Below are 11,566 nucleotides of genomic sequence, written 5' to 3' on the forward strand. Positions count from 1 at the left end.
GTATTAGTAACGCCGTTACTTTTTTGTATTAGTAACGCCGTTACTTTTTTGTATTAGTAACGAAAAAGTAACGGCGTTACATTTTCTTTAGTAACGAGTAACGAAATTCATCGTTATTTGTATCGTTACTTTTTTACTATAGTGATTTCTGTACACAGAACGCGGCAACGCTTGCCACGCGACGAAAGTTTGCACACGATAAACAATTAATGCTGCTTTCCGTAAAGCATATTCTACAATAAGCAATAAATCTTAAGTCATAGTAAAATTGACCAATCATAGTCGACTATGAGAAGAATAATCTACTGTAATTGGTCAATTTTATTGCAACTTAAAACTTATTGCTTATTGTAGAAAGCCTCTAGCCTCTAAAGCATGGCCTACAAGAGAACTTAAGCCATAAAATTTAAGCTTTAAGCTCTAAGCTATAAGAAATTGACCAGTCACAGTCAATTATTTTTCTTATAATTGACTGTGATTAATCAACTTCTTACGATTTAGGACTTAAAGCTTAAACTTTATGGCTTAAGTTCTCATTGTAGACCACGCTTAAGGGGCGTCGCACACGAATTGACATAATAGTAACGTACCATAAGAACTGACCAATCACTTTAAGTATCGTCGAACCATAAGGTCGCCATTTTTGTGAATACTCGGTTGTAATTGGTCCATTTTTACGGTACGTCTTACGTTACTGTTATGTCAATTCGTGTGCGGCGCCCTTAAAGCCCATTCTACATTACTCGTAATCGCAAAATCGCAAAGAAATTGACCAATCATAATTGATTATTTTTCGATCGCAAGAAGAACAATCGACTATGATTAGTCAATTTCTTTGCGACCTTGCGATTTGCGACTAATGTAGAATGGGCTTTATGTCGTTATGCAAGAATGTATGCTTTCTGCTTAAATATCTTACATTTTGTCTTTATATATGTATAATTTATGTACTGTTTCTCTTACTATTCGTTTTATAAGTCGATTTTAACTTTTTTTTTACAAAAGTAACGGAAAGTAATGATTTTTTTATCGTTACTTTTCAAATAACGGTAACGCGTTACTTTTTAGAATCAGTAACGGATAACGGTAAGTTACTTTTTACCGCAAGTAACGGTAACGGTAACGCGTTACTTTTAAAATGTAACGTTCCCAACCCTGATTTTATGAGTGCAGAAGATAGCTAATCGGAAGGACGTGACACAAAATCAATACACGATAAGAAAATCCAAAACGACTTTAATGTGATAAGGCTATTAACTATATGTTGAAAAACAATATTACTTGCTAATCGTATAAAACAGAGTTTAAGGTCTAATGTGACTGTTCCACCGATTGAATGATTGTTCCACCGTATAATTGTACTTAGAAATTAAAAATATTGCATTACGAGCTGATCGATATCTCCACGTTTATCACGCCCGTACGCATACACAGTATATATAGTTCTTGATTTTCTCCAATTAATAAGAGAGAAGAGAGGGAATATATTTAATTGAATTATTTTTGAAATTATTTTTGAACTGCACACACAGAAATGTTGTTTCATATGAGCGTTGTTATTTCCCGCACGTAAATTCTCTTTTGTAAATAATTAATCAGAGCTTGTTATTCAATTTGACTTTGTGCATTAATTGGTATATCCATTTTTTAAATAAATAAACATCCATTTTTTAATTAAATAAACATATTCTGCTATTAAAATAATTTTTGTTCTTCTTTTGAGGACAATCTCTCTCTCGTAAAGGGACTCAATGTGGCCCGATTAGGTCAGGTCAGGTCAAGGCTTTTCCTTTTCTCTTTTTCTCCCCCTCTCTTCCTCTCTTCTTGTAGCTAATTACGTCGGCAAGTACGCTGACCTAGTCCACACGAAAATAGTTGAAATCATATCGAGTATAAATAGAGCTGTTCCTCTGTCGTTCTTCTTTGTCATTTCTATAATTATGACTTTTGTTTCGAAAATCTCGCGATATACCGCGAGACGGGATTGCTGATTCATAATTGATTCATAATATATATGTATACTGAGAGTCTTTTGTTCGCTTCTATTAGCTAGTTAAAGCCGTATCTACAATTCTGAAATATCCAGAATATAACAGCTGTGTATAACTTGTGACACGATTACAGAAACGGATATACATTCAGTGATCGTTCTCGTCGACACGTCTATTTTTTCCACTTTACTCGCAAAGAATTGTCTTCACCGATATTCCATTTATATTCATTACATTTTTGATACGTGCACACGATAAAGACGCTCGTTCGACGAGATGATTGCGTCCCCATTACACAAAATTGAAGTCGTTCAATCGAATACTCCCACGTTGATTAACTCGCTTGCACGTGCCGATTTTCATCGTCGCGCCGCGACGAAGACGATAGCCTTAGTTGCCACCCACCACGTCCTTCATGTCGTCGCGATATTTCACGGGGTAGGCTAATTGGTTGCCCTTGTTCCACGTGTAGAGCTCCTGAAATGACAGAATTCCGTTTTCAGTACGAGCGAAACGACAACGGAGCGTGCACAGCGAAAGCCACGAATACATACCTTGGTTTTATGATTGTAACTGACCGCCGTGGTCTTATGATATGGATTCGTGAATGACAGGTGTACTTTTAACGTTGCATTTCGAAACAGATCGAACGCGAACCTGTTCAATAAATTGCGATTACGAAACGGTAGAGAAAGCGGCGCAAACACGCGATACAAATATCCAACGTATTCCGTGCAAATATTCGTGTTAACGAGACAACATACTTCTAACTAAATTTCAATCGAACTGAAATTTTGGATATCCTATGCTTTCGGATGATTTGCGAAATTTCTCTTTTCACTTTCTTTAACATCAAAATAGATGTTAAATGGAATATTGAGAGTAAAAGTGGGATCAAAATTTCGACTCGAGTACTTAAGCTTCATCGAATTATCACCCGAATGAGGTCACGTTGGGCGAATCTTTCACTCTGTATCATATCTATTATTATTATAATTATTAATCGTAAAACCCCAAACATATGGGTGAGATTTACTCAGACCAACTTTGCAAATATTACCGTTCTTAAAAATATATTTTGCTATCTCATTATAACACCTCAATCACAAAAACATCAATAGATTTATATTTCTCGATGCTTTCTATACTGGTTAAAAAAAGAAAATATTGAATTTTAATCATTTTTACGGAAGTTGTGAATAAATGAAAACGCATTAAAAGTAAAATTTATTTATGTTTAGAATTTACGTAACTTTCTGATGTTTAGGGTTCTAGGATTAATTTTCATATTCGAAATTGAAGATAGAGAATTCGATGTACTCTATCGTCACTGGAATAAATTCCAAAAACAAATATACTAAACAGTTTTCTTCCCGTTTGACCTTTTAACTCGAGAGGCGTATATATATACGCTTCAAAAAAGTAGCTGTGCATGTACGAAAAGCGTATTTACACGCCCTAACATATTCATCGATATATATGAGAGCCGCACATATACATCTTATATATTTGGTTTGATATGATGCATTTAATTTCTCACAAAGCCGATGTATTACCGTGTTTTATCCCTTAATATAGCCTGCCGTGTACTTTAACCCTTAATATAAGCAGATAAGCAAATGCTTTATGTGAAGCGCGTGAACTAATGGAACGGCCTGGTCTCGATGATGTGACAAGCAAGTATCGTGCCGCAAATGATACAACGTAATTGGAGTGCGCTACAGCTAAAAGGTTAATTATTATTATTGCTACAAATCCATTTTAGTCGGCTACAACACTCTATGGTTTGAATGAAACACTCTTCATTCTTGTGTGCTTATCTATTCGAGCATTATCATTTCGAGCGAAATCTCACTCCAAGAAATTTGGAGAGTATCTTCGCACGACTGATAAATATGTGTGAATATTTATTCATATAGAATGAGAGATAATTCGAAGAAGTTGTATTTTCGTATGACCGATAAATATGTATAAATATTTATCTATACAGAATAACAGTCGGAACAAATTGTACAAAATAATACGTATTTGTGAGGAAATTATGTCTAGGAGATAAGACTTCTTCGTATTCGCGTATTCGTCGAATACTTGTGTTCAGGATTGTGGAAAGTTCTAAAAGTAAACTGCTCGCGTTACCATATTTTCATAGTCTCCTCGGTGACGCTATGTACAGCGTAAAGCACTCCTCCCGCGATGAACATCTCTCCGAACCTATGATGATCAATACTAATATTCCATGCGTATTGAATAGCCATTCTCATGGGGTCCATTTTCACCACTACGGTATTATTGGATGGCAGCCCGTAAATGACCCATAAACCTGCGCGCAAAGTATGTCGTGTATTTTTCCGTGAGACTTTTTCGCGCCTCCTCCTTTAACTCGATAAAACAATACTCGAATGAATTTCGTCTCGTTTTACACCCGATTTTTAACGGCTATATCCAAGTTAATGGTTAACCCAGTTTTCTCGTATATCCCGTCCAGAACGAAAATTATGGCCGGCCGCTGGTCAGCTCTCGTTCTCACCGTTCTCGTCCACGTTGAAATCCACATAATTGAAATTATGGTATGGCGTGTAGAGGAAATTCTGGGTGTTGAGCACCAAGCCGGGTAGCTGCATCTCGCACTTGTTGAAGTCCCGGTCGCAGCCGTGATCCGAAGTCGAGTAGAGATCGAAGCGGAAGACCGTCGAGCGATTTTGCGGATTATAAAAGAAGGACTTGTTATAAACTATGTGTCCGTTACCCTTGAAAAAAAAAACACGAATTTAATTCGTGAGATTTGATTTCGATTGGCTTAAGCGTCATAATCCTTCTGTAACCAGCGTTAATCATTCTGATCGTCTTATGCTTATTATAATTTTGCAACCTCTCTCTCTCTCTCTCTCTCTCTCTCTCTCTCTCTTTCTCGGTAATTATACGTGGCTGGAATTAGAAGTCCCACCTGGAAGGGATAGGGCAATTTTTTGAGACGAGCCGTGTCGTTCTTGAAATAGTCCTTCGATATGTACTCCAAGATGTGGGACGTGTCGTTCTTGCGAGTGACCCAGAGCTTATCGGGCGTGCCGTCGTGGCGGAAGGACGCGTCGTGCATCCAACTTCCGTAGTAGTCGTCCATGCTTCCTTTCAGCACAGGCTTCCCCACGGCCTCTATCATGCCCTCTGAGAATTCACCGACGTCAGTTATGAACTTTCGAGCCCCGCCGGAGCGTCGGCGGGGAAAAGTTTCGTTTTTCACAGTCGCGCGATATCACGGACACTCCGTGTGGATTCGGCGAGCGCGTTAGTTCGCTAATTGCATAAATTCCCGCGGCGTCTCACTTTTCGCTCATTAACGTGGCCATGCTGCACTTGACGCTCCACTCATCCTGTATGCGCCGTAATGTAAAAGTATCGTGTACACACGTATTTGCGGCGAGAGGACGGCGAGAGATATCTCAATATTATCGAGCCCGCATTTTCCGCCCGCGTTTATCGATAAAAATTTTTCAAACGTTACACGTCCGCGTCGTAAAACTCGTGTGTACGCAAACTTTTCGCGAAAGCGTTTACGCATGCAATTTCGTCCGCGTTTGTCGACATTAATTAACCGACATTGTTTCTTTTTATGGGAACGCCCAGAATATGTTGCTGGAATTGATTAAACGTACCGGCTAGAGACGGCGGCGGCCCGGTGAAGTTAAAGCCTCGTAACGGTTGAACGTGTACGCGATCTGTTATATCTGTGTACGTGCATTTCAGCACAGGGCACGCCGCACAGGTTTCTTGCGGACTGCATAATTCCTCCTGATCGACGCTCGTAGGCATGGGATCGCCGTACGTAACGTGTTGTTGCTTTCCCAACTTCAGTCTCTCGATGTTTTTAGAGTCGTCTGTGCGACGGTGTTTGTCGTTATTAATTCGGAAATTGTCCGGCGGCAGTGATTATTACTTCTTAGAAATGAACGATAGATCTAGGAGAATTCTTGGGAAGTTAAATTGCGAAATAAGATTTCGAGTCTCGGAAGATCTCCGGAATTGTGTGTTCGAGGAGCAGCATGCCGGACGTGCTCTCTTCACTCTCCTGTGTTTTACTTTTAAGTTACTTTTAAGTTTTACTTTTAACGCATCCTTGCTACCTGGAAATGACGCGCGGAAGTGAAAGTGCGGAGAATAAAAAAAATCGCACGTCTAACTCGATATCAAACAAAGTTGGAGAGTTGCGAGACTTGTTTTTACAATCCTTCCTCTATGATATTATTAATTAGCAATGGCTTCTTGCGATCTCTTATCGGATAGTACGAAGAAAAACAAACCATCCACTATAAAAGATCCCTTGGTAACGTCGACATCATTCTTCACCACGCAGTGATAAGTTCCATGATCCGATGAGGTCACTCTCGTAATCTTCAGCCTCATCTTGAACTTTTGAGAATAGCGTTATACATTACAAAATATTATTCGTTACCAAAACTGCAAAACTGTTTGGCAATCATTAATAATCAAAATTATCGAAGCTTTCTTTATTTGAATATTGACGAACAGTCAATATTCACTGAAGTCATTGAAGCTTTTTCGTCCAATGAACATCAATAACAAACGAAATTACTGAAGCTTTCTTTGTCCAACGAGCAATTAATAACAATCGAAATTATTGAAGCTTTCTTTGTTCAGCAATGAACAACAATAATCATTGAAATTATTCAACGAACCAGTTGCACTTGCTTTTACAATAGCTAAATAATTTCTTACAATAGTTATAATAATTTTATATATATAAAAGGATATTTTCGTAAAAAAAAATAGTTAAGAAATCGTAGCAAAATGGCGTAGATTCGATAAGAAGGTTCTCGTAAATTACCTTGTATATGTCGCGCTTGTCGTAAATATCTATCCTATACCTCTCCGATGGCTTCAAACGGCGACCGTCACCGCGCTCCCAGTGAACGGACGGCTCGGGAAAGGCTTCCACCTCGCATTCTAACATCGCCGGGTTTTGGTTTCGTACGATAATTACTTGGTTGCGTATGCGAATAAACGGCGAAACTGGAACGCAATCGATTATCAATTTCACCTACATCCGACATTTCGACCCGGCTCGAATTAGTTCTTTCGGTATGAATTTAATAACATCGGAATCCGCGAAACGCTCATCTCCGTCAGGCCCGACGTGTGGCGCGCACCAAAAGATTTACCCGAGAAAAATATTTTCAGGATCGTACTACAAGTGCATCATGAGTTACTTGATCTGAAGAATATTGTTATCTTGTGTTATATAGAATTCTCTAAAAAGTTCTCCCGTGATAAGACGCATTCTCCTGTATGTGCGCAGCACGTCGAAGTTGATTGACATGGGAAGTCAAAACAAAAGAACGGAAGAACAAAGATATTACTTCGTAATATAAAATTATGAAATGTAATATATATATATATATATATATATATATATATATATATATACCCTTCAGAGAAAATATATCCTTCAGATATTATACTATTATACTTATATATATAATATGTAATATATATAATGTAGTACACACACACACACACACACACATGTATATATGTGTATATATATATATATATACTACATTATATATATATATATATATATATACATATATATATTACATATTACATATATACATTATATATATATTACATATTATATATATATATAAGTATAATAGTAATAATATATAAATAATAATATAAATAATGAACAGAATCGTTAAAAACTACATGCGCCGCGAAATTGCAAATTACCCGAATTGAAATTTAAGTCCTACTTTGGACCTGAACTTTTTAATATCTGAAGGATGTTCCGAAGGATATATTTTCTCTGAAGGGTCGATATATATGTAATACACTAGAAATTGACATATATATGTAATACACTAAAAATTGACATTCTATATAACGCCTTTAAGAATGTCTTATAGTTTCTACAGAGAATCTCTTGGCAAAACTAGTAGCTTAAATAGAAACAAGAGAGTTTGATATAGGCTTCAGAATATTAAAATAAGTGTGTAGGTACTTTAATTTTCTCAGAAGCGGGGCGGGTCTCTCAATGACATTGAAATACACTTACATTTGACTTGGAGCATGATCTTCTTGGACCTGGCTGGTGGTACCCCGTTGTCGGCGTTGCACGCATACTCGCCCATATGATTCCGGTTCACTACGCTGATATTGAACGTGTGGCTCGGTATGGAGCTCACTAAAATCCGTATGGTTTGCAACACCAACAGAGTTATTGGTATCGTCGTCTGCTACTTTTTTCATCGCGAATTAAAAAAAGGGAAATAACTATACCGTGCCAGGCACCCATTGATATGGCGGATCCGTCTGTTTTCGTCCACTGCACGACAGGCTGCGGTTTTCCACTCGTGTCACACCTCAGCCGTATGTTGGTGCCTTCTTGCACGGAAATCACATCACTCCCGTTCGGTGTAATTCCTGAAACGCCCCATTTTCCGACATAGCTTCCTCACAGAAACAAAGAAACATATTGAAAATTTTCGCTTTGTAGATTTGAGTAATACCGTTTTTTCCTCTCATGGAAATTCCTTACACAAAGAATACAGACTGGACGCGAGAGTCGAATCGATCAAGGACTTTTGTTTGTAGTATTGTTTATAGTTTCGGTATTGAAAATGTTTGAGCGCGTGCTATGTGAAGGAGAGGGGGCTCAGTTTGGGTTAAATCAATAGTCCTTACTCAGTATGGATGGCGGGATTAATATCTCATCCATATTGTTCACGTTCCCATAAGCTTGTATACCTGGCGTGCCGTTTCTCCCCGGTGGCCCTTCGCGACCTTGTGGACCTTCGTCTCCTGAAATGTACCAAATATTCGTTTGACGTGTGGATGTAAAGATAGCAAGTGAGAATATCGTGTCTGCGCTCACCTCGTTGTCCTGGTGGTCCTTGCGGCCCCATTTGACCGGATCTTCCTAATTAAATATGAAATCAATGCAAAATAGCCTGTGTCTCGCAAACTAACAAAATTCATGTTTGCGTTGCAAGAATATATATCAAAACTGAAAAAAAGTCGCAATTTTTAAATTGCAAAGTTCTTAATTCGTAATCCTATACGGAAAAACACAACTTTATCAGTGCAACTAAATTTTCTGTTACTTGAGGACCAAATGAAAAATTCGATTGTAGGAACAGTAAAATTCCTGGAGGTTTTTACTCAGTCAATTGCCCTCAGTTATCTCAGCCGAGTTTTAATATCGAGTTGAATTTTCAGACGAATGTTTTCGATCATAGTAACAAAGATATTATTTCTCGTTAGCGGTTTTTTGTCTGGTCCCCATTCAGTTATCCGAACCGAAATTTTTTCCGTGTATAAACCAAACTTGGTTTCTTATTTCACGCTTACATTGTCGAGAGAGAGATGCAAATCGAACAAATTCTTTATACATTTTTCGGATATTTTATGGATTCCTTGTTTCCTGTTTAACCGTCCTTGACATATATCGATCTCCTAAGTTGATAAAGTACAAAATTAATTAATTAAATTTTTTCCCGAAACCATAAACGTTATCGTGTGCGAGCACTTTAACTCTTGTTAAGAAGTTTTTATACGGGAAACATTTTTAATATATTTCATTACCATTATTTAAAAATCATCCTCACAGATCACAAAGCACGATTCTTTTTATACATATATTAAATAGATTACGTGAGTAAAAAAAGATTAAAGGCAAATTTAACTCGAACAAATATATACAGCGCGCAGTGAACCTGTCTGTTATATAATATTTTTTGTTTTCCTCCACTTCCGACGTTTACATCCTTCTTGTAGAAGCTTCGATTACAACACATATTCGCTAAGTAATGTAACAATTCAATTAATGTAATTAAATTTTCCGTTGCCTGGTAAGAATGGAGACCAAATGAAAAACTTGTAGGAACAGAAAGATTTCTATGAAACAGGAAGTTTCTCCGTGATTGTTCTCAGTTAATGCAATAAAATTTTAAGAACTCTAAACATATAGATAAAATTTATCTAGATCAACTTTTTAAACGTTACTATTCTTAAAAATATATATTTTATTTTTTCATTATAATTCTTATTTATAATTTTGTTCAAATTTATTGAACTTTATTGAATTTTATTGAACTTTATTGAAAGATATTAATAGCAAAGATATTAATATTTTCATTTATAATTTTATTCAACTTTATTAAACTGCAAATATATTAATAGATTCATATTCCTTGATATTTTTATATTCATTTAAAAAAGAATTGAATTTTGATCATTTTTCCAGAAGTTATGAGTAAATGAAAATGTGAAGAATTTATTTTATTTAAATTTACCTTAATTTTATGAGTAAAATTTACCCATGTTTAGGGTTTACATAACTTTTTACCTAACTCTGGACATTCTTATTGTTTTGTCCTTTGAATACGAATATTTAAATTTCAGAATAGAATGTATATAGAATGTATATGTATTCTTTTATGCTGAAAATTCAAATGTTCATATTAATAAATATTAAATATCAAAATAATATGAATGTTTAGGATGTCTAGGATGTCTACATGTCTGAATATTGGTATTTTTATTTTAATATAATCGAAAGTTCAGACAAATGTTTTCGGTTGCATTAATCTTTCTGTTCCTACAGCCGAGTTTATCATCTGTTACCAGGCAACAGAAAATTCAATTACACTAATGGAATCGTTTTTCTCCGTATATATGTTACATTGCTCAGCGAATGTGTGTTGTAATCGAAGCTTCTACAAGAAGGATGTAAGCGCAGGAAGTGGAGGAAAGCAGAACACAGATATATCATTATATTATATATCATAATATCATAATATCATTTTTCGACTTCAAATTTTTATTTGGCCTCTTTTAACCCATTAAGACCCAAGAGAAAACCGCTAAGAATAGGCTTTCAAAAACCATCTAAATTAGGGTTAAAATTTGTTAAAAAGTGAAAAAAAAATTTGTGTTGGATTTCAAAATTCAAAATGGCGGACCAATATGTTAGTCCGAAAATTTGAAATTTTGACTTATTTGAGTGAAAATTCGCCCAGACAGCACAAATCTCTTCGGGATGTCCTCAGGATGTCCTGAGGATGTCCCAATGTCCTAAGGACATCCACAGAACGTCCATGGGATATCGTGTGCTGTTTGGGCGTATAGGCGGGGTTTTGGGTTCGCTGAGTATGAATATGCACTTATTTTTTCAAAATTTTTCAAAACGTACTTTCATTGAAATAAATGAAAATTAAAAATTTTTGGCCGCCATATTGATTTTGAAAGTCAAAAAACCATTTTTCTTCTACAGTCTGCTAAAGTATGATGTTTTGCCCCAAAACAAATATCTTCGAAAGCTTATAATTTGGTTGGATTTTTTGCCAAATAACAAAACTATGTCAAATTTTCGCATTTTTGGGTGGCTATATTGGATCCGCCATTACGAATTTTGAAAAAATAAGTGCATACTCATACTCTGCGAACCCCAAACCCCCCCTGTACGAATTTTCACTCAAATAGGTCAAAATTTCAAATTTTCGGGCCGACATATTGGTCCGCCATCTTGAATTTTGAAATCCAACACAAATTTTTTT

General features: G+C 36.3%; 1 protein-coding gene across 1 annotated transcript in view; it reads right to left on the reverse strand.

Moving 5' to 3' along the window:
* Positions 1–1,216: 1,216 nt before the first annotated feature.
* Positions 1,217–11,566, reverse strand: part of LOC116851533 — a 46,393-nt gene continuing 36,043 nt past the window's right edge. The window contains exons 21-33 of the mRNA XM_032831003.1: positions 11,026–11,155; positions 8,884–8,928; positions 8,694–8,810; positions 8,289–8,462; positions 8,065–8,193; positions 6,832–7,016; positions 6,287–6,395; positions 5,642–5,863; positions 4,936–5,153; positions 4,519–4,738; positions 4,128–4,311; positions 2,546–2,648; positions 1,217–2,468 (exon numbers count right to left, since the gene is read on the reverse strand). Of these exons, the coding sequence (XP_032686894.1) occupies positions 2,382–2,468; positions 2,546–2,648; positions 4,128–4,311; positions 4,519–4,738; positions 4,936–5,153; positions 5,642–5,863; positions 6,287–6,395; positions 6,832–7,016; positions 8,065–8,193; positions 8,289–8,462; positions 8,694–8,810; positions 8,884–8,928; positions 11,026–11,155 (1,923 nt within the window). The 3' untranslated portion in view covers positions 1,217–2,381. The remainder of the gene's footprint in view (positions 2,469–2,545; positions 2,649–4,127; positions 4,312–4,518; positions 4,739–4,935; positions 5,154–5,641; positions 5,864–6,286; positions 6,396–6,831; positions 7,017–8,064; positions 8,194–8,288; positions 8,463–8,693; positions 8,811–8,883; positions 8,929–11,025; positions 11,156–11,566) is intronic.

The sequence above is a fragment of the Odontomachus brunneus genome, unplaced genomic scaffold, assembly GCF_010583005.1.
Source record: "Odontomachus brunneus isolate Ranch 3 - 2012 unplaced genomic scaffold, Obru_v1 Obru_scaffold_177, whole genome shotgun sequence".
Classification (NCBI taxonomy): Eukaryota; Metazoa; Arthropoda; class Insecta; order Hymenoptera; family Formicidae; genus Odontomachus; species Odontomachus brunneus.